Here is a 22781-nt window from a genome sequence, read left to right on the forward strand (position 1 = left end):
TCTGAATATTACCACTTACTGCTTATACATGTGGAAATTAAGGACTACATTTAAGAAAAAGAAAAGAAGGGAAAAAAAAGAAAAGTTTTTTGCTTTTTTAACACCCATCCAACTTAGACTGGTAACATTCAGAATGTCCCAACATCACTGAGGACCAGCACAAGCTGTCCATCACCCAGGTTTCAGACATGAAAAATCCCTAATGCTCCAGAGAGACAGTGGCTGGAGGGTGGTGGAACGAACAGAACCCTAGAAACCTCACCATGGATCAAAAAAGAAGCAGAAGGTAAAATGAAGGCAATCCTTCCTAGCTGCTGGAACGTTGGAAAATAAACTATAAATAAAAAGAAGAAAATAAAAAATCAAAAGAGGTCTTTGCTCTTCCTCAGAGCCATTTGAGGATCCCATATTGAAACACAGAGAGGCTCATTTCCCAATCCAAAACCAAATAAAATCACTCCTATCTTGTCACACAGTCTGTTCTATAAAGATGTATAAAATTGCTACTTTGTTTGAAGATCTGTTTCATAACTGCACTCCTTTGATAGTTAAACTTCCTCCTTATTGCAAAGCTCCTAAATTCTCCTAATTCTGAATTTAAGCCCTATTTCCAACTAGTTAATAAGCCACTTCATCTTGCAGCTCTTTTGGCGACTATCCTGATAAGAAACAAGGGCAATTTAAGTAACCACTTCTCTGCATGCCTAATTGACTTTAGTGGGCAATCAGCATAAATTTAGAAAAGCCAATAATCTTCCTAAAGTACACTGATATTGAGTAATTCTGGGAATCATTGTGGACTGATTAAAAAAAAAAAAAACCAAGACAATAATATCATTACCAATCTTAATAAACACATTTTGAGAGATAACAAGGTCTAGAAAGGTGAAAAGCCACCTCTTCTATCTGATAAACACATGTGATGTACTCACACTGGCAAGATAGTGTCCTAATTACTACTCACCTGCTACGTGACCTTTGCTGAACCAGGTTGCTCCTCCTCCCCATCCTGCCTGTCTCACCTCGTCAGGCTTATAATTTGCAGCTGATGACCTGCAAGAAAATTCAGACTTAGACACTGAAAAATTGCCCACAGCTCCTACCATGGCTTTGCTTGGGGCAGGCACAACTAGGCTGCCTCATTAGTCCTCCTGTACGAAGAGAACCCACCAAGCTAAGATGTGCACTCCCTTGCTGTAGCACAAGGCTCTATGACTTTGCCTCTACCTTCTTTTACTAGAATGATATCCTAAGACACATACAGTTAAACATATAGCCCCACAAGACAAGAAACAATCAACAGGTGTGTACTCCTCCCTCAACCGGCCTACAACTTCAAAGGGATTTAAGTGATAGGCTCATAGGGTCGGGGAGTTTTCAAGGTAGTTCCCAGCACATCTTGTGAGGGCTTTGGGAACAAAAGGCGATAGGCCCAGTGACTGGGACAGTAACTAGGAATTTAAAAAAAAAAAAAAAATCCTTGTTTCCTTGACTCCGCAAAAACAACCACCCAAGAAGCCAGAAACAAGCTGCACTCAGGCTGTTATTTCAACACTCAGCTTTCAGCTGTCCCACCTCAAAGAATTCAGGCCTTATAACTCACAGGGTGTACAGGCATAACCAAAAGGCACCCATGAAGGGCTTTATCAGCGTTGACACTAAGACCGAGAAGCCTGCCGCAGCCGCTCGATGCCCCTCACAGGAGGCTGGGCCCTCCTCATGGCCGCCCACCCAGACGGCTCCTCCTCTCCCCTGCCGAGCTCCCTCCTCGCCTCACGCCACACACCCTCAGCCCACGGGAACCGAGAAAAACAGAACCCCGGCAACCTGAAGCTCCCGTCGGCACCAAACCCCGCGCTGCTCGAGGGCCTCGGGCAGTCTCCTCAGCCTCACCCCAGCGCGCCCTCACGCGCCCCAAACGGCCGCCCTGCCACAGCCAGCAGACGAAGGGACACGCCGCGCTGCCCGCCTGCTCCCGGCGCCCACCCTGGGCAGCCGCAGCCCGCGGGTGCCGCTCAGCCCGGCCCCGAGGCAGGCACTGACCGCGAGCCAAGGCAGAGCCGTCCCCGCCGCGCCCCTCCACGCAGCCCCGCTGCAGGTGTGAGAATCTGCCCCTTTAGAAGATGGCGCCCGCAGGCAACCGTTAGGAAGCGCACGAGGACGTTTTTCCCTTAACAAAAATGGCGGCTAAGGGAGGCGGGGAAACTCGCCACCGCGCCGGCGTTCCGCCGCCTCCCCCAATCAACGGCCGCCAACTCTCCCGTGGAGGCCGCAGAGCGGCCAATGGGAGGGGGCAGCGTGGAAGCCGGGCGGGGAGCGGGCCAATGGGGCGGCGGCGGCAGGGGGAGCCGGCGCGGGGGCGGCGGTGCCGGTGCCGGTGCGGCGGGCGCAGTGCGCGCGGGCTGCCGAGCGAGGCGGGATGCGGGCGGCCCACGGGCTCTGGGCGGCGCTGGCCCTGCTCCTGCTGCCGGCCGGCAGCCGGGCCCTGCGCGACGGGGAGTGCGAGGGTGAGTGGGGCCGGGCTGGAGGGGGGGCGGGCCCGGCTGGCGGCCCCCGGGCCCGGCGGGGTGAGGCCGTTCCTTGCCGCCGCCTCCCCGCAGCCCGGCCCGCCCGCTGGTGCGAGGGGCCGGGACGCGGAGCAGCCCCGCGGCGGGCCTCGGGGCTGGGCCCCCGTCGCCCCCCGCCCCGCCGACGGAGGGCAGTGACAGCCCTGCGCCGCCGGGGCTGGGGCCGGGCCGGGCCGGCGGGAGCGGTTCCTCCCGGGGCAGGAAAAGTCTCCGAAGTCCGCCCAAGTGCCGCCGGGCCGGGCCGGGCCGGGCCGGGCCGGGAGCGCTGCTCGGAGGTGGCCGGGTCCCGGCGCCGGCCCGCCGGGGCGGTACGCCGGCGGCGGCTGAGCGGCTCGGGGAGCTGGCGGCCCGCGGGGGAGCAGCGGCCGCCCCCGGGAGGCGCGGGGCGGGGCTGCCGGCGGTGCCCCCTCTCCCCCGGGCTGGGGCCCCTGCGTCCCGCGGGAGGGGGCCGGGACCTCCCTGCCGGAGGTCCTGTAGCCGGGTCGAGAAGCTGCCGGTCTCCCCCCAGCCGGGTTAGCGGTAGCGCAGAGCTCCCACGGGAAAGGAAAGCGCCGACCCCGGGAGACTGGATCGTCTCCTCTTCAGGCCGGGGAGGTCCGCTTCTCGTCTTTCACAGCTCAGCATCTGCGAGCCGGGGCGCGGGGAAGCGCTCTCCCCCACCTCCTCTCCGAGCCGGGTGTCGGTGGCTGGAGCATCGAAGCAGGGAGCTGCTGCGAGGCAGCAAGCAGGAGGAAGCGAGTGCACTTGCTCACCTGGACTCCCCCCTTACTCGTCCCAGTATTACGTTTACCTCGGCTTTGACCACCGACCGCTGGAGCGCTGGGTGTCCTCTCTCTAACGCGTAAAGGCAGAAGCGGTGTTCAGCTGATCTAAATCAAACTGGGCGCTCTACGTACCACCTAAATAGAAAAGCCTCTGGGGTGGAAGCTGTTGAGCTGCACAGCAAATTAAACTGCTCTTGCATGGTGGAACAGAACAGATGTCCCAGGTGAAGCAAGAAAAACTTGAGGTGGGGCTATAGTAACTGGTTGGGAGTGTGTGGTACTAATGCTCACCCCTTCCTCCTTTTTGTAGGGAGAGAAACAGTAAGACGGAGGGGGAGGGAACATAGTAAATCAAAACTTTCGGCTGCTGTCCCAGCACTAGGTTGGAAACTTGTTTCTACTGTTGTGTAGTCATCGGTGCCACTGCCTGCAGCATCTTGATTCTTTCCAAACGTTTTCACTTCCAAACAGCGCACAGTGGACATCAGTGTGTGTCTGTGACTGGGGACAAACTGATGTGAGGTAAATGATGGTGTTGTATGCATACAAAAAATGTTTTCCTAAATGGCCCAGCTTATAATTACTTCTAGTTTCGCTATAATGAGAGTAAGTTTCTACTTGGTTTCGTGATGGTCGTGCTCAATCTCCTATATTTGCCTGTTTCCTGTGCCACGGCTTGTGTTCAGAGTTGAATACAAGTTGCTAATGACAGTGATATTGGCCGATCCCTTCCTGTTGGGACAGGAAGCACATAACAAAGCACATAAAAGACATAACTTGTACCTCTCCTCTAGAGGCAGGCCAGTGCCTGGCACTTGTCTCGCACCTGGAAGTCCTGAGAATCCACAGGTCCTGCTGCAGGAATTGGTGGGGCCGCAGAGCGCTTGGTCCAGGCGATGCTGATGTTCAGAGGCGAGCTGTGTGAGCAGCAGAATGAGCGAAACCTGACCCTCGGCAAGCTCGCAGTGTCTCTCTCAGCCGCCCTGTCGCACAGACCCCGCGTGCTGCGGTAGCCGTAGCTGTCTGCCCTCCTCCCCAGTGACACGCGGGTGTGCTGTGCTTAGTCTGGAGCGTCTGCGGAGTGACTGCTGCCAAAGGGAGAGCGTAATGACGAAGCTGTACGTGCCCTTCTCACAGGCAGGAACCTGGATCTGTCCTCTCAGCTGCTGGTGCGCTTGTGGGAGTTTCATTATCTTTAAGATTCTTCCCTCTTCCAATCTGAAACCGATTCAGAAGCTTGTGGGAATGAAGAGAGGAGAAACATGCCAAGTGGACATAGTGTGTGATCACATAATTTCTTTTTCTCTTGGAAATAACTTGCCTGTGAACTGAACCAACTTGATAATCAGTGACACCGTATTACTAAAAACAGCACATGTAGAGTCTGTAACGGGATTATGTAGAGAGTTGGTTTTCAATCAGAACTGGTTTTGAAGCCTGTGGTCTGACAAGTTGCTTCCCAAAACAGCAAGAATAAGACAGAAAATTAAGTTTACATTTTTGCACGGGCACTGTTTTGTCCTGTATCCCTCAGCTGAATCCTGCTGCTCACTCAGGACAGTGTACAGAAGCCACTGGACACTTCCATGGATCTGGTTTCTCAGATTGTCAAAAACCCACCAAAAATACCGGGGCATATTGTTGATTCACCTGTGCTCTGAAAGACTTACTCAAATGTGTGTGAAGTCACTGACTGCTAATGCAGCTTCTAGAAGTTCTGTTCTCCAAATCCCTTGTTCTGTTTCCCTGCAAGTGCCCTCTAAGAGCTGCCACGAGATTACTGCAGTGGCGGATAACTCCATCCATCTTCCCTTCCAGTGTGTGTCACGTTCCTGGGAAGGTTCTACCAGAGTCTAAAGGACAACGATGTTGAGTTCACACCTGCCAGTATTGAAAAGGAGCTCTTGAAATCCTGCAAAGAAGCAAAAGGCAAAGAGAACCGCCTGGTAAGTAGCAGTAGTCGATGATACTTGCCTCTTGAGGGAATAAGTTGTAGAATACTTGGCAAACGAGGGGAAACTAGTGCTTCTGAGTTTGCGTGATAGGGCTTCCCAGGGGCTGTCCTTCCTAGCTCTGTGGCCACAATTGGTCCTGTATTTTTTGGTAAGAGAGGACTTGAGGAGTTTGACCTCTTCACCTTAAAAAAAAAAAAAAAAAAAGAAAAAAAAACCCAATCTGTTAACAGACATCTTACTGGCTGACCTTGTTTCTCCCTGTTACTGAAGCACTAGGGATTACAAAGCTTTCATTTGCTGTGGGACTTCCTTGTCCCCTAAACTGTGTTTGGGGTGCTATATAGGCTGTTAAAATATTTATGCTCTTTGGCTGTTGAGCTGAAAACTAAATAAAGGGAAACCAAATTGCCCTAACTAAAACCAGAAGGCGATCGGCAAATGAAGAGCCCCAAGGAAAAGGCCCTGAACTCTCCTAAGAAGAGAACTACAGAGAGACACCATCAGAAATGCAGAGGGGAAACGCTTCAGAAAGTCTTTCTCCTTGAATGAAGAAGACTTTATTCTTAATCCAATTCAATTTTTTTAAAAGTTGAGAAACAAGACAACCAGCCTCAACAGCTTTAAAAGCAGTGTGATGGGAAACGCCTGCTCAGTACCCTGGGCTCAGAGTTAGGCTTCCTTTTGCCTGTCTGTAGCAGTCACTTGGAAAGGTTCTGTAACAGTAAACATCTAGCTGCAAAACCAAGTGAGGAGAGAAGATGGATAGAAAACTCTCCTTTTAGAAGCATTTTTCCATGCATCCCCACCTCATTCTTTTCTTCCCTCTAGTGCTATTATGTTGGGGCCACAAGTGATGCAGCCACCAAAATCATTAACGAGGTATCAAAGCCCATGAGTCACCACATCCCCGTGGAAAAGATCTGTGAGAAACTAAAGAAGAAAGACAGTCAGATCTGTGAACTAAAATACGGTGAGTTGCCAGCATAAGGGGAAATGCCCATGCTTTTCTGGGGTATGGATCATTGGGGTAAGACAGCATACTAAAACTACTCAGGCCTAAGTTCTGCAGCAAGATCACTCGCCTAGTTAGGTTGCACAACCTGGGTTGCTCTCCATGAACATCCTAGAGAGTTCTATGGAGATGCTCAGGTAAGACTGTTGGCTACTAACCCTTTTTAGCTTCTGCAGAGCCACTGATCTGCCTTGAAATAAGTCACTCCCAGGCATATCAGCACTACTGTGCTCAAATCACTCTTTGGAATATCGTATTAGGAGAGCGTGCAGTAAAGCTCATCCTGGGGAGCAGCCAGGTGTGTCCTACGGCCTGGGATGATGTCTCTTGTACACAGGGTTTGAGCCCTTAGCCAAGCTCTGTAGTCGTAGCTGCTCTTATGTTTGCCAGTAGTGGGTTGATAAACACTTCTTTCTCGCCTCCTCTGGTGTCTGCTGAGAGCATTCAGCACTCTGTTTCTTACCACCTTCCTTGAACTCTCGCGTTCCTAGATGACGTACTCTTCCTGAAAAGACTAATACGAAGAACAGTCTTGGAAATCCCTCCTTCTGACTGCTTTCCTATATCTCTGCCCTTATCTTCCCTGGAGACACCCCTTGGATTGTGGGTCTTTATACTCCTCATGTCTCATACTGATGTCCTGTTGCTTCCTAAAAAGCTTTTTGTTGTTGTCACTTGCTTACCTTTCCTCTGAAATCACTCTGCTACCTTTTATTTATCCAGTGGAAGAGAGAATTAAAGTATTGCTGCTCGTATAATAAAGGGGCTCTCGGGGCTATTGTGGAACTCCTACATGTAAGCTGCAGCGAAACTTTCTGGCTTCTAATAGTGACTTTTAGTGTTCAAAACCTTATCTGCTGTCAGAAGCCTAACTTAGACGTTCCTTCCACCCTCCGGGAGCCCGGCACCTCTCTCCCTCTTGCATTGTGCCTTCCTCGCCTCCCGTACCGGTCTCCGCAGCAGCAGCCGCCGCCGTCGGACCCCTCACCGCCGGGCTCCTCTCCTCGCCGTCTCCGCACACAAACGCACCGGCCTCCTCCGCGGTGCCGGGCGGAGGGGGGGGTGCCCCCCCCTGCCCCGGGGCGGAGGCGGCGGCCGGGCCCCCCCCCCGGCCCTGCGGCTGAGCGCGGCTCTGCTCTCCCCGCAGACAAGCAGATCGACCTGAGCACCGCCGACCTGCGCAAGCTGCGCGTCAAGGAGCTGCGGCGGATCCTCGACGACTGGGGCGAGGCGTGCAAGGGCTGCGCCGAGAAGTCCGACTTCATCCGCAGGATCCACGAACTGATGCCCAAGTACGCGCCGCGGGCCGCCGGCGCCCGCGCAGACCTCTGAGGGGCGGCGGCCGGGCCCGGCGCGGAGGCGGCCGACGCGCGCGCCCCCGGCGGCGGTAGCTGAGGCGGCGCGCGCTGTACGGGACGTTCATTAAAGTGCAACGGTCTCCACCGGGCGGACACGTGCCGTGTGACGTGATTGCGGGACACACACCCCTCCCCCAGATCCCACCACTCCCACCACCACCCTCCCCCACGCCTCTCCGGCGGGAGCGCGCTCCCCGCCCAGGGCGCCGTTCTCACTCGCGCGCGCGCACGCGCACCCCCTCCACTCGGCAGGGGGCGGGGTTTTGCAGGGCGCGCGCCGCCACCTTTCGCGATTGGTCGCCCGCCGTCACGTGCGGCCGTCCGTCCCGGAGGCAGGAGGCGCTCTTGCGTCACGTCGCCGTGCGGCGCCATCGCGCCCCTGACGCCGCCATGCGGCGGGACGCGGGGCGATGACGTACAGCCCGCGCGGCGCGGCGGCCGGAGCCGCCTTCGTTCCCTTTTGTCCAAGATGGCGGCGGCCGCCGGAGGCGTCTCCTGAGCCGCGGGCCCCGGCGCCATGAAGCGGGGCAGCGAACGGGACTCCAGCCCGCCGGGGGCTGGGGGAGGCCGCGCCGCCGCCGCCAAGCGGCCCCGCGAACGCGAACGCGAGAGCAGCAGCCGGCGCGGCCCGCACCGGAGCTCGGGCGCCTCCCGCAGCAGCCGGGACAAGTCCACGCCCGGCGGCGGCAGCGGCGGCGGCGGCGGCACCACCAGCGGCGGCGGCGGCGGCGGCGGCTCCAGCTCCCGCAGCCACCGCGGCGATGAGCGCGCCGGCGGCGGCGGCGGCGGCGGCGGCGGCGACTCGAACCACCGCCCGGCGGGGAGCGGCTCGGCCTCGGGCGCCCGCGGCGGCAGCCAGGCCGCCCCCTCCTCCTCCTCCTCGTCCTCCTCCTCGTCCCGGGCGCTCGGCGTGCCCAAGGCCAAGGCCCTGCCGGGCGCCGTGGTGGCCCCCTCGCTGCTGCTGGCCGGGCCGCCGCCGGGCGCCGCGCCCTCGCTGCTGCTGGCGCCGCTGGGGGGCTCGGCGGGCCTGGCCGGGGAGCCGCCCGGCTCCTGTGAGTACAAGACGCTGCTGGTGAGCGGGCTGAGCGCGGCCCTGCCCGACCAGCTGCTGGAGGACGGCCTGTTCCGCCTCTTCCAGCGCTTCGCGGGGGGGGGCGCCGGGGACATCAGTGTCAAACTCTCCCACACGCCCGAGCTCGGCCGCGTCGCCTACGTCAACTTCCGACACCCCGGGGACGCCCGCGACGCCCGCCGGCACGCCCGGGCTCGGCAGCTGCTCCTCTACGATCGGCCCCTCAAGGTGGAGCCGGTATATCTGCGCGGGGGCCGGAGGAGCCGCACGCCGCCCCCCGCGCCCTCTCCGGAGCCCCTGGGGTACCTGCCGCCCATCCACAGCACCTACCAGTACAAGCAGAGATCGCTCTCTCCCGTCACCAGCCCCTTGCTGCGGGAGCCGCGGCCCAGGCACGCTCATGCTGCGGCCGCCGCCTTCGCTTTGGAAGCGGCCGCCATCGGGCTCTCCCGGGAGCGGGAGAGGGCCCTGGATTACTACGGGCTGTATGATGAGCGCGGCCGCCCTTACAGTTACCCCATCGTGGCTGAGGAAGACCTGATGCCGGAGGACGATCAGAGAGCGACCCGCAACCTCTTCATTGGCAACCTGGACCACAACGTCTCGGAGGTGGAGCTGAGACGTGCCTTTGAGAAGTACGGCATCATCGAAGAAGTGGTGATCAAGCGCCCTGCCCGGGGCCAAGGTGGGGCTTACGCTTTCCTCAAGTTCCAAAACTTGGACATGGCGCATCGGGCCAAGGTCGCCATGTCGGGCCGCGTTGTCGGCAGGAACCCTATCAAAATTGGCTACGGGAAGGCCAACCCTACTACCAGGCTGTGGGTGGGTGGTCTCGGCCCAAGTACTTCCTTGGCTGCCCTGGCGAGGGAGTTCGACCGCTTCGGCAGCATCAGGACTATTGACTACGTGAAGGGAGACAGCTTCGCTTACATCCAGTACGAAAGCTTGGATGCTGCCCAGGCTGCCTGCGCGCAGATGAGGGGCTTTCCTCTGGGCGGACCGGAGAGGAGACTCCGAGTGGATTTTGCCAAAGCAGAAGAGACGAGATACCCGCAGCAGTACCAGCCTGCACCGCTCCCCGTGCACTATGAACTGCTAGCTGATGGGTACAGCAGACACAGAAGCCTAGAGCAAGACTTGAGGGTGCGAGATAGGACTCCTCCACATCTCCTGTACTCGGACAGAGACAGGAGCTTTGCAGAGGCAGACTGGGCCAGCCCTGCCAAAAACGCTGAACGCAGAAACAACTTGGAAAGCTACAGCCGATCGGTGCGTAGCCGGAGCGGAGAGCGCTGGGGCAGCGACAGCGATCGCAGTGTGCCCAAACTGTGGGAAGAGAGGCGGAAACGCCGGAGTCTTTCCAGTGACCGCGGGAGGACTACTCACTCGCCTTACGAGGACAGAAGCAGGACAAAGGCCAGTGGGCCAGCTTTAGACCGCAGCCCAGACAGGGCTCGCAAGGAGAATCACACTACAGAATCCGGGGCCGAGAAAGAGCAGAGTAACTCCCTTCAGAACAATCGTCATGCGACTGAGGAGAAACCCCATCGTGAGGCATCCGATGCTCCCCAGCCTAAAAAAAGGGACAGCGAACGCAATCATCGAACTGGTGAATCGGAATCAAAAACTCACGAGGAGCCAAAATCTGAGACCAAAAAGCTAAAGAATTTATCGGAATACGCTCAGACACTGCAACTTGCTTGGAATGGGCTTCTTGTGCTAAAAAACAGCTGCTTCCCCACCTCTATGCACATCCTGGAGGGAGACCTCGGTGTCATCAACGGACTCCTTAAAGACCATTCATCCGGCGGGAAGTTAACGCAGCTCAAAATCGCTCAGAGACTTCGGCTCGACCAGCCCAAGCTGGATGAAGTAACTCGCCGTATCAAACAAGGCAGCCCCAACGGCTACGCTGTGCTCCTGGCGACCCAATCCGCCCCAGCAGGGGCAGGGGCTGAGGGGACCTTCCCTGTTGTAGAGCCTGGCTTGCAGCGACGGCTTCTCAGGAATCTGGTCTCCTACTTGAAACAGAAGCAGGCTGCTGGGGTTATCAGCCTGCCCGTGGGAGGGGCGAAGGGCAGAGACAGCACAGGCATGCTTTACGCGTTCCCTCCTTGTGAATTCTCTCAGCAGTACCTCCAGTCAGCACTAAGGACATTGGGAAAGTTAGAAGAAGAACATATGGTGATAGTTATAGTCAAAGACACTGCCTAGCCCACACTGTCTTTTCAGATTCCATGTTTTCTTTGTGTGTCACACAACCCAGTTGTTTTTAAGGCCAATCATTTTGGTGGAGGCTCAAAACACCTCGACCAAAGTGGTAAGATTTTTAGTTTCTAATTAATTTTAATACCATTTAAATAGAGCCCATTTTATTCGTTTTTAATATGTGACACTGTCCGCTGTTGTTCTGTATTTTTATTTTTTAACTGTATGAAAAGTTGTCAGTAAAGCCTTGTTCACTGATGGATTTCTAAACTTGTGCGGTATCCTAGTTTTTATGGCCCAGGAAGGGCTGGTTCCCTGTGCTGTCAAGAGCTGGAAGGTGATGGTCCCAACTCGTTTCAGTTTCTCAGACCCCAGCCTCCTGCACCTCCTCTGTCTCTGTATATGTGTCCTGCAAGGTGGGAGGGGGAAGGGGGGTTCTTCTTTGTGCTGTATGAGAGACTGAAAGGTTGGCTCTGTATCTTTTTTTTTTTTTTTTGTCCTGTTTGCTTTTTATTTCATAAATTTGAGTCTGGATGCATTCCTGTTGATTCTGTATTTGAGGATGGAAGCTTCCCAGGAAGCCAGCTGCCAAGGAAGCAAATCCTTATCAAGAATAGAAGTGGGTTTTATACACAGCAAAAAAATTACAGTTAATACTTGGCGAAAAGTTTGCTACAAAGGAGTCAGCTCTGTATTCAATTCTGTGAGGTTTGAGAGCACCTGATACATGTCTCAGTCAGATAGATAGAAGTTCTTGGGTAAAACAAAAAAAGAGGCTTGACATTCCCAGTTTTTATAAAAGGAAAAAAACCAAGCAGGAGAAAAAAAAAAAGTTATTTAAGGGGGAACCCTCTTGGGCCTGTATTAGATATAGACAAGCAAATAAAGGGCACAAAGGGTTTTGGTGAACTGTAGGTGCCCATTTGCATAGTCGATCACGTTGCACTATCTGAAATCCTTTATTGAAAGATAAACGGCAAACTTTTTTTTGCTAAAGTTGGAACTTGTTTGCAGGCTTACAAAAAAAAAAAAGATAAATATGTCTGGCTGTCTGAAAATGTGTTATGTTACCGCAAGTAACCTGTCTATGACTGCAGGAAACTCTGGAGATCTAAGATGGGATGGTTCCATCACCTTTTTTATCTGTGGTATGAGACAGTTGTTCAGGAGAGAAGCCAGGACATCTGCACCTCTGATTGATTGCTCAGTAACGTAAGGATGCGGTAACTAGTTCAAATTTGAGTTAAAATCCACACTGTTCAGTTTGGGGATATTTTTATTTTTTAAAATGATGCCTGTAGATTTTAGGAGGCTTACAGAAAATTGTGTGGGATTAGAAACACTAAATTTTGAAGTTTCTTTAAATTTGCAGGTTTTTTGTTTGTTTGTTTTGGTGGTAAGCAAGTGAACAAAATCCTGGGAGAACCAGAGTCTTTCTTGCACCAGTCTCTGTGACCGAGCAGACTCACTTGGCGGCTGCCAAAGGCCCTTTTAAAACTGTGCTCTCAGGTATGATTGGTATCAAAACCTCTATAGCAGGGAGCATAACTCAGTCTAATGATGCTTTTATTCTTTTTTATTTTTTAACCCTGCAGTTTCACAGTAGGGACATCATCAGCTGATGATGTACGAGCGGTTGCTTAATTTAATAATGTATTGATATCAACAAGTATGGGTTGGTTTGTTGGTTTTGGGGTTGTTTTTTTTTTTTTTTAACATTTAATACTGTGATTATATTAAAAGTAAATCTAATGAGTTAGTGTGATCATGAGGGGGGTTAGTATTTCACTTGATGATGCATCTTCTGTACCCCAGAAAACGTAATTCTGTCCGTAAGGGCCCAAGTACAGCTACAAGGCCACGGAGGGTTTTGTCCATGGTGTGCGGGCATGGTTCAGTGAGAGGTAAGCTGGCTCGTCTGCTGGGAGCGGCAGGGCTCTGGGAAAGCCAATTTACGCTGTGGGAGCAGAGGAGCAACTCTGCCGCTCCCAGCAGCCAAGCCGTGTCTCCAGGCTGACCCACTGGGTTGCACTGGGCAGCGCAGAGGTCCCCTTCACGGCACCATGGCTGCACGGCGTAGGGTAGCTGGACTGCCCCTGGTTTTACACAGTTACAAGGACGCTGACTTTTAACCTTGTGACCGAGTCCCCAATGCTGTTGTAATGTAGACAGTGCCAAATGTCAACAATTGTAACCGTTAAGTGTTATCTGAAACCAAGTGCTATTAAATACCCCTTATGGCCAGAGTCATAGAGTGATTAGAGCTTTTTGTCAGAGTATCCTACGTGTTGGAGATGTCCGTTCAGTCTGAGGCAGAGTGCGTGGTGGTGCAGTAACAAATGCCTGGCTGGCTTCTTGCTGGCAGGGAGCTGTAGCTCATGCTGCTGTGGAACGGCCTTGTGTGTGTGTCTGTGTGTGCGTCCATGTGTGTGTTATGGTGTGTGAATGTGAGGAATCAGAAGGAAAAAAAAAATCAATACATGATAAAAGCTGCAACTGCTTGATGGCAAAGCCAGGGAACCACCAGAAATCCCGCATCTCCCACTTCCCTTTTGAGACAAGTAAATAATAATGTAGGAGGTTTTTTAGAAGACAAACATTGTCAAGCTTTTGGTTGGATAAGATTTTTAATGATGGGATTTCTTTTGCCAGTGAAGTGGCTGACGGTTGTGAGCATGTGTGCATGAACAGAGGACCAACAAATCTCCCACCTACAAACAAATTAACAGGTGTAAATGAGAAGTCAGAGAGTTTAAGGAAAAAACACCTGGGAGAGAAGCAGCATCAGCCCTCTAACCTGATGACCTGAGCCTTCCCAGCTCCCCAGCATGCAAGTGAGCCACAGCCATTGCTTGAACAGACAGATTGTGCTGAGGCTGAAGGCCCCTGTCCTGTAGACCTGTGTGCCATCCCATCCCCTCACGCATGCATCCAGGCTGGTTCCAAGAGAAACAGGCCTGAAAAAGGGTAGATAGATAGATAGTTACAGCAAAATAACACTACACCTGTATCTTACAGCTTGCAAGACTTGGCCCTTAAATTAGGATGGGATGCAGTTCTGGGGAGAAGATACATGGTGGAGGGGGTGGGAGGAACACCATGGCTGCAGTTGGGAGGCCTAAGACACTCGGTGATGTTGGAAGATGGTGGGTGTAACAGTGCTGGGGGGGTGGTTTGGCAGTGGGGGTGGTGTCTTTCAGCCCGGTACAGCAGTGGCAGTAAGGTAATCACAACAGGGTAATGGTCTCAGTCTCTTTGAGGGTGATCTGAAACTTGAAGTAGGACCAGGGTGTGAGATGGTGCATTTGGTGGTCTGAGAGCATTAGTGTTTAGACTGAGTTGCTCCATTTTTTTTTTTAAACACCCACTCAGTAAACAGTCTGTCTTACAAAGCCTCTTTTTAACATCAGTTGTTGGCCGTCTTTACTACAACAGAAACATGGACAAGAGGGCTAGCCCTAGGCCATCCCAGGTGCCCAGCATGTGCATATGACCAGTGCTAATGAGCCGATCATACCTTGATTATTACCCTTAGCTAACATGCAGGTTAAACTACGGACCAGCCCTGAGGTTTCTGCCCTGCTCTCCAAGCCAGGGCCTGTATGAGACTTCTTTGAACCACTGTGCTGCAGAGATATGCACGCAGCCTCCCAGGCTGCTGTCATGGTGGTTACAGAGCCTGTACTCCATGGAACTGTGTTGCAGTGTACCAAATAGGCCGAGCAGTTGCTCGTGGTCTGGTCACAGAGTGAAGAGGACCATGCCGATGTGAGGGCACAGGCTGGTGCTGGGTTAGTCTCTGCTCACATCGTGGGAGGAAACGCAAAGGCTCCCCTCCATCGCAGAGAGAGGTAGGTATATGTCTTCACCAGCTGGCAGGACATTTAAATGCCCCTTCCACCCCCTAAGCCAAGGTCTGTAACATCTGCATAGGAGAAGAAATACTGTATGGCATCACATCAGCAACGTGCTGTGTGTATTTAGGAAGATTATAGGACTTCTTCCAAACACCATGCTTTTAAATAGATTAAATCATGATGCGAGGGGAAGAGGTGATTTTCCAAATGCTGGCATTTCCCCCATCCCAAGTAGTTGCAGAATTATGGCCTGACAAAAACAAACAAACAAACCGCTGCTAGTCCTCAATTCTGAATCCCCATTTTGCACTGAGCCTGTTACAGTCACCCTACTCCCCAGCACTCTTAAATGATGCCCTGCAAGAACAAAGGGGGTAGCATGGGATGCAGGCAGCCTCCCCCGCAGTTGTGTATTTAACTCCAGCAGCTCTGCAATAAGCAAGGGGAGAGGCTGAGAGCCTGCCCAGGACAGGCAGAGGGGGCTGGCTTCAGCAGGTTTGGGGACCTGCAGGCTGCAGCAGCCGGGCCCTGCCTCCTTAGCCGCAGGCTAAGGCCTGAGCACGCTCCCTTTGGCTCTATTCAACAAAGTTAGGATAGGTGTGGGAGGGGAGGGATGGCACATATACTTACAGCAGCCCAGTTTCAAATCAAATTTACAAATAGGAGCTCCATCCTAGATGGTTTGGTTCTGTCTCACAAAACTAGCTGGTAAATTTCTCCGAGATAGCCTGGCCCAAACCAGCAATAGATGCAGCTGATCATAGCTGTGGTATAATGCCAGAACAAGATACGGACATCTGGCACATATCTCCTTCTGTTATTAGTAGCTGAGTACATGCTTTGTATTTTTTTTTCTCCTCCTGAGCAGCACATTTTCTAAGGTAAAGTTGTGTAAGATGTTTTTTGATAAGGCAGAGGCTGACTTCCACAGCTGTTGGATGGCATATCTGATTTTCAATCCCCTCATTTAATCAGAATGCTGCTCCAATTGCTGGTCTTAAATGCTGTAGTAATCGCAACTCGTTCGTCTTTATCAACTCTGTAGGGTACAATTATCCATTATAAGTTGCAGCAGAACCTTTCTTTTTAATTATTAACAAGCAGCCCTGGGTAATGCATTAAGTAGATGCGATGCTGGAGGGAAGAAAAGCTATCCCTTCTCTTGGTTAAAAAGAAAATCCTTCCTCTTCAAGCAATGAAACCTTGAGCCTTAGTTGAAATGAGCACGGTTCTTGGTGGAAAACTTGCTGTAGTGTCAAGGAGTAAGAAGCCTCCAGCTCCCTGTTCTGCCTCAAACCCTGTTCCGAAAGTGGGCAAAACAGAGAAAGGGTAAAAAGTTGAGTGGATGTTATCTGAACACCTGGGAATAAATAGCACATTTAGTGGCCTTATCCAAGCAACCAATGAGCACACTTACCTTCCAGTTCTGACTCACAGAACTAAGCTGTGCAGTTGTGTGCTGTACAGTGAAATCACTCAACTGCAGTTTTTTTCATCCCCTTCTAAGGGCAGGGCCTCTTTTCATGTACAAACAGGAGCACCTAATTTGCCTTCTGCCAGTATAGCCACAAGGCAGCCTATGTAATGCCAAACCACACATGGATCAGGAGGCCCAACGCTGCTCCCGCCTTCTGACACCAGCAAGGTGGTGAGAGCTCCCTGCAGCTCACTGCGCTTCCTGTGGCTGAACCGCAGAGTGGATATTCTGGTGCATCTTTAAACAAAATCACAGCCTGGCGTTAGCAGCACCTTCCAGCTCCCACACAACACAGTGAGCGTGCGGTGCCGTGCTGCCCACAATCCCACTGAGAATTCAAGGCTGTCAGGCAAACCAACGAGTCAAATTTGAACCCATGGGTGCTGCAAAGTGTCCATCACGCACCTCAGGGAGTCCCCGTGGACTGGAGTAGCAGGTGGAACCTGCACTCTCAGAAATCTCACCCCTTGTTTACTTTGCCCTTCCTTATTGCAGCCAGGCCACTAGCTACACATAGCTGCTCTCTGGCTGAGCTCCTCAGGTGCACAGAGCACCGCTTTTGCATGGGTGGCAGAGGAATGCATGGCTACTATTCACAGCCATAAACAGAGACAGGATTTGTATTTAATTTTTTAATAAATACACTTTACATTAAAGAAAAAGGCCTTCAATTTGCAGTTTCCACACAGAGGGCGGGGGGGGGAGAGGAGATTAAAAAACTTGAACCACAAAGGGCAGAGGGGAGAAAGAGGGCTCAAACTTCAATCCCAGATCCCCGTGTCTTCAGGAATACCAGGCTCTGACTAGGCCAAGCCAGGATTTCAGCCTCCCACTATAGCCGGTATCACAGCAAGAATCTCTGCTTTAAACAGCCTGTACGTTCAGTTACCAAACACCCCCGGGGCTCTTCCCTGGAGGACAAAAGCATCTGAAACACACTGGCGCACTAGCAGGTGTTAACACCTGTTGCTTTTTTTTTTTAAAAATAAAATCATATTTAAAATAAAAATATTCTCACTCCTCAACAATATTAGAAACCATGATCCTCTTACTTCACTTAGTAGTTGCATAAAAATGCCTCTTCTTTTAATTTTAAACAATTTTTCTCCCCCGAACCTACCCCATGGTAACAAGGTACTACAGGAATACAAAGTTCATCCCCTCTTTACTAGAACACCTGCCTTTTTTTTTTTTTTTTTTAATATATATAAAACTATTTCTGTTCTTTAGGAAAGAACTTTATACAAAGAAAATATATTGTGAAATATCTTCAGAAGTTTCCTTGAAGAGGAGAGTCATCTCGGCCTAAAATAAAAAATAAAAAAAAAGGCAGAGAGAAAAGAGGCCTAACCCCAGGTCTCTTTATTGTAGAGCCTCGGACTTAGCCCCGAGCCTCAAACTGACTCAAACCAACACAGCGGATGGGCTGGAGTTCCTCAGGTTTTCCCAGGAGAAAAAGGGTTGGGGTGCTCAGAATCGGTTTCCAATTTGGTCTCCGGTCTTCTGCTGGGAAGGGAGCATCTCCTCCTGCCAATACCCTGCTTGGCAGTCACTCCTCACTCATTCAGAGACAGGATTATGTCGTCCTCCAAGTCAGAGTTATCTGAGCTGTCGGCTGAAAAGGAGACATGTAGGTTATGTTTGGTTTGTGGAAGAACACAGCTGTCAGGGCTGCTAAGCAAGGCAATGTATTCGTAGTTACAAGAGATAGCCACCACCTGCTTGAGACCAGCAACTCCCCAGCAATGACGGAGGCAGCTAGCACCATTAGTGCATTTCAAATCAATCAAAAGCAGTTAGCAAATCTGCACCAGAGCTTTCTTCCCCTGGTTAAAACAGAGGGTCAAGAGGAGCGCAGCTTTAGCAAGTGCAGTTTCTATTAGCTGGGAGGTGTTTTCCCATGACAAGATGGGGAAAAGGACACCAGCAGTAAGTTACCTGCACACGAGCTGCCTGCACAAGTGCAACAGCTCTTCATGCTGGGGGCTGGACAGATCTGGCAGTCATTCCTCACAGCTGTTATTTGAAAGCAAGCTTGACAGTTCCACCAATCTGATGTGGTGAAATATGGCCTCTGTATAATGTCCATGGGGCTAATTCATTATGCAGTAAGTTACACCCAGACTTTCTCAGTACTAGGTTCTTACTGGCCTGTCACTCCCCTCTGCACAGCACAGCAGGAGACCTCCCCACTGAGGAGGAACAATCCATACATCCACAACTAGAACCTTCCTCTACCAACCCAAAGGTTTCTATAATGAATTTAACTACATGGTACTCATTAAAGGTGACCTGAAAATTGTGCTTTTCCTGGTTTTCTTCATTGTGGTACAGAAAGAAGACATGAAAGGATTTGCCAGAAGCAGTCATACACACACACTTGCTTTTTATCTTAAAACATAAGATCTCTCCTCCCTCAGTTGTGCAAGAGGGAAGGGGTAGCAGCTCTGGCAGCAAGAGGTCTCCTGCCTTACCTTAGAAGTGACGTTGACTCTCTTTCTTATGTGAATTCATTGGATGCTGCAGTTAACTAGGTGTTAAAAATAGGGTTTAAAAAAAAAAAAAAAGAAAAAGACACCAAGACTTCCTCTTAGCCATCTCAGTTATACTGGATCTCTAAAATGCCTGTCAAGGTAAGCAAGGCCTTCTGGAAGGTTCACCCCTACTCAGATGCTTTCCTTAGGAAAAAAAAAAAATCAGAGGCAAGCAGCAGAGGGCACAAACCCTTTCCCCCAACCCTCCTCCCTGAAGATCAGCCAGCTGCCCTTCCACCATGATCAGCGAGGGATGCTCCAGTCTCACCATCCATCGTACTGAGCCTAAGCTGAGGGGTCATCAGTGCTCCCAGAACAGCTACAGCCATGTAAGGGTAGTTGGAAAACACCAGCCAGTGCTGCAGCAGCTACACTTATGCACTAAGAGGGAAAGAAGCACAAGCAAGACAACAATCCAGAAACTCTGGAGGAGAAGCTGAAAAAGTTGTTCGTGTTTTTTTGTTTTAAAACACAAGAGGAAAGCTTTGAAAAGGGATCTCCTAACTCTTTATTCTCCAGTCCACCACACAACCTTCCAATTTTGAGCTCCATGTCTGTAAGTAAACCTGACTGCAGTTAACTGCTTGGCAGAAGCTTATAGACCTGCCTGGAAGTTGCCATTTTTGATTACAGAAGAAAAGAGGAAACAAGAGTCAGCCATGCTGCTGGTGAGAATTCCATGTATTTCTTCCAACCTATGTCACAGGTGCATTTCAAAAAGGACACCCCACTGGCCCAGGAACAAGCTCTTGAAAGATCTGCACAATGCATAAACTGCTTTGGACAAGACAAACAGATCTACCCTCCCTAAGGTGGTGACAAAAGAGGAGGAAGACAAAATTCATACTTAAAAGGTTCTCCATGGATTATTCCTGAAAAGGAAATAAAACCTCTTCTAAAGCACAAGGAACCAAAGCCACTCACTCCCCTGTTTCAACTGGACATGGACCTGTTGGAGGGAGTCCAGAGGAGGGCCACGAAGATGATCAGAGGGCTGGAGCAGCATTCCTATGAAGACGGGCTGAGAGAGTTGGGGTTGTTCAGCCTGGAGAAGAGAAGGCTCCGGGGAGACCTTAGAGCAGCCTTCCAGCACCTAAAGGGGGCCTACAAGAAAGCTGGAGAGGGACTTTTTAGAGGGGCAGGTAGTGATAGGACAAGGGGTAACGGCTTTAAACTGAAAGAGGGTAGATTTAGATTAAATGTAAGGAAGAAATTCTTTACTATGAGGTTAGTGAGGTACTGGAACAAGTTGTCCAGAGAAGTTGTGGATGCCCCATCCCTGGAAACATTCAAGGCCAGGTTGGATGGGGCTTTGAGCAACCTGGTCTAGTGGAAGGTGTCCCTGCCCATGGCAGGGGGTTGGAACAAGATGATTTTTAAGGTCCCTTCCAATCCAAACCATTCTATGATATGATTCTATGAACTGTTCTTTGAATTATTTTGTTTTGAAACACACCCACTGTATGTTATGGGGGTTCATCAAAAATACAGCAAGGGTCTGCCGTAGGAAGCACTGTAAATACATCACTATGCTTCAGATCTGTGCTTTGCAACAGTGTCAGTGCCCTTACAACTTTTAATTCTGGAACACAGCATAAGCAAAGGAGAGGGAAATTTTAATTGCTCTTGCTGGGTGAGAAACAAAAGCAAGCCAGATGAAGCTGAAGTCACAGAGAAGAAGCCACAGAACCCCACTCATCAAACCCTGTGCAAGGACCATGCATACATCAGCCTGGCAGAACAGCACTCTCCCTGCTTTAAGTTCCCAAAGATGCTGCTAAGCAACCTAACAGCCACAGGATGGGCTGGCTGCAGCTCCGCAGCGATACCAGATCAAAGTTCTGATAAAGTGGTTCTATCCAGAAATGGTGTACAGACGTAGCCATTTCATAATACATAGTGCTCTGCAGAGCACACTTGAAATAACTGTCAAGTAGCAGCTAGTTTGTTACAGGAACAGTTATTGAAATGGCCTGAACTTCCCCTCCATTCTGCCCCTTGGACAATTCAAGTTACAGCACTCTCGGTGCTCTCTTAATAGCTTCTGGCCCTGCACCCCCTGAGGAAACAGAAGTGGATTTGTGTCAAGAAGGTCCTGCCAGCTACTGGGACAGGCAGAAGTTATCTGCAATCCCAAAATGTTGAACTGCAATATGCAATGAATGAATTCGAGCTATGTAAATGTCCTATACGGCCCTACATTGTATACCTACTACCTTCAAGAGAACGGCAGATTGACCCCACAGAATAACTCTGGCAACCTGATGTGGTCACATCCTTAAAAACGACTGAGCTACATTCTAACAGAGAAGAGAGACATGAATGAGTCTGCCAGCCACATCAGTGCCAAAACAGAGGCCTGGCATGCTTAATCCTCCAGCGCATTGGCAGAGCTGAGGTGTGAATCAATCTTCTCTCACATTGACCTCCTATCACTGCAGGACTTCAAACACCTTGCACACTGTAATTACTCATCCTTACCAACCTTTTAACTTAAGGTAACTACATTATCCCCATTTTACAGCTTGGAAATTAAAAAGAACTAAGTGACTTGGCTGCACATACTCAAAAATTGTGCTGCAAAAAAGGGAACAGAATCTGGTGTCACAAATCCCAAGCCTGATGCTATCCCTACTCACCTTCTCTTTCTTGTGAGGCCTTTTTCCAAATTGAATTGCTACATAAAAAGTTCAGACCTTTCTTTCTTATACACATACATACATACACACACACACTTTGTTAACTTTTCAAATCTCTGTATCTGTGGAATGCCAGAAAAAGAGAAAAATTTATATTTTATCCCAAAAGTTATGTTAGCTTCAGAACAGTCTAAAAAAAGGAAGTGAAATCAGAAACGACATGTTGGGTTTGCACTTTAAGCAATTACAAAAGAGAAAGAATAGCACCAAGGACCAAAAATGCTTCTCTGTCCTCACAGGTACAAATAAGGCAGAGAAGACAGGTGAGGTAACAGTTCAACCAGTGTCCCCTTCAAGGGCAGGACAGGCAAGCAATCAGACATGGCTTCTTCACATAGAGTTTCTTGGCCTGCCAAGTTCTCACACACACACCTGGGAGCACTTGAAAAAAAGGAGATACCTTCCTTTCCAGAACTCACAGTTGTTCACTCAGATAAGAGCTGTTTTTACTGACAGATACTTTGAGAGGCCACAGGTGAACAAGCTTGATGATTTGTGCCTTTCATACCAGCGAGGGGGAAAGTCAGCTAAGTCCTTTCAGAAAAGACGTAGATGTTGCATATTTGTCAGGACATTAAACAGAGGACAAGGTCACCTGTGGTTACCAAGCTGGGCACACACTTACTATCTCCAAGAATCAGCTCGACTTCCTCATCAGCATCAGAATCTTCATCTTCACCCTCATCTCCCTCTTCCAGGAGGTTGGCAAGTTCCTCATCATCGGAGGGAGAAAAGTCATTTTCTCCATCCTCACCAGCATTCTCGTTGTTCTCATCCTCCTCCAGCTCAGCCTCCAGCAGCTGGTCTGTATCTAGTTCATCAAGGTCATCTGTATCATCATCATCTTCATCATCATCTTCTTCTTCTTGCTCTTCTTCCTCCTATAAAGACAGCAAAAATAGTCCATTGCAGACATTAAAACAAATGTAAAATGGAATAAGAATAATTGAAGAAAACATACCTATAGTTTTCACTTCTCCCCATATCCAGACATCACACATTATAAACACTTTCTTTCCACAGCTACAAACATGACACATGCTAGATCATTTGCAGGCCTGAAAAGTCTTATCTGCAAAATGCTGGTGCAACACAGGTACCATTGGCTCAAGCTCCTCTCCAATACTGGCCATCAACACATGTCACCACAATGCACTCTTGAGAAGGACATGCAATAAGACTCGTTAATCCATGGCTTTGTTGCTAGTCTTGTACAAACTGCTTTAGTTTCAACTGGACCAAAACCTCTACTTTGCATCAAACAGCATGCATGTTCAG

At 50.7% G+C, this 22781-nt stretch overlaps 3 protein-coding genes across 5 annotated transcripts in view; 2 read left to right on the forward strand and 1 right to left on the reverse strand.

Moving 5' to 3' along the window:
* The first annotated feature begins 2390 nt into the window (after nucleotides 1-2390).
* Nucleotides 2391-7745, forward strand: MANF (mesencephalic astrocyte derived neurotrophic factor). Its single transcript, XM_050904949.1, has 4 exons — nucleotides 2391-2507; nucleotides 5150-5277; nucleotides 6115-6256; nucleotides 7446-7745. Exons 1-4 carry the CDS (start codon nucleotides 2420-2422, stop codon nucleotides 7628-7630), a joined length of 543 nt encoding a protein of 180 aa, XP_050760906.1. The 5' UTR covers nucleotides 2391-2419; the 3' UTR covers nucleotides 7631-7745.
* A 428-nt stretch (nucleotides 7746-8173) lies between these two features.
* On the forward strand, nucleotides 8174-11377 carry RBM15B (RNA binding motif protein 15B). The gene is given in 3 exon segments (XM_050904558.1): nucleotides 8174-8485; nucleotides 8487-8571; nucleotides 8688-11377. Coding segments are annotated over 3 exon segments (2652 nt in total). The 3' UTR covers nucleotides 10943-11377.
* A 6090-nt stretch (nucleotides 11378-17467) lies between these two features.
* Nucleotides 17468-22781, reverse strand: part of DCAF1 (DDB1 and CUL4 associated factor 1) — a 48696-nt gene continuing 43382 nt past the window's right edge. For 2 of the 3 annotated variants that reach the window (XM_050904494.1, XM_050904492.1), the window contains exons 22-23: nucleotides 22129-22384; nucleotides 17468-17885 (exon numbers count right to left, since the gene is read on the reverse strand). In XM_050904494.1, coding sequence (XP_050760451.1) covers nucleotides 17827-17885; nucleotides 22129-22384 — 315 coding nt within the window. In that variant the 3' untranslated portion in view covers nucleotides 17468-17826. Of the gene's footprint in view, nucleotides 17886-18744; nucleotides 18801-22128; nucleotides 22385-22781 lie in introns of all 3 variants that reach the window. The other variant, XM_050904495.1, reaches the window with a different exon arrangement.

The sequence above is a fragment of the Gymnogyps californianus genome, chromosome 13 (assembly GCF_018139145.2).
Source record: "Gymnogyps californianus isolate 813 chromosome 13, ASM1813914v2, whole genome shotgun sequence".
Taxonomy (NCBI): Eukaryota; Metazoa; Chordata; class Aves; order Accipitriformes; family Cathartidae; genus Gymnogyps; species Gymnogyps californianus.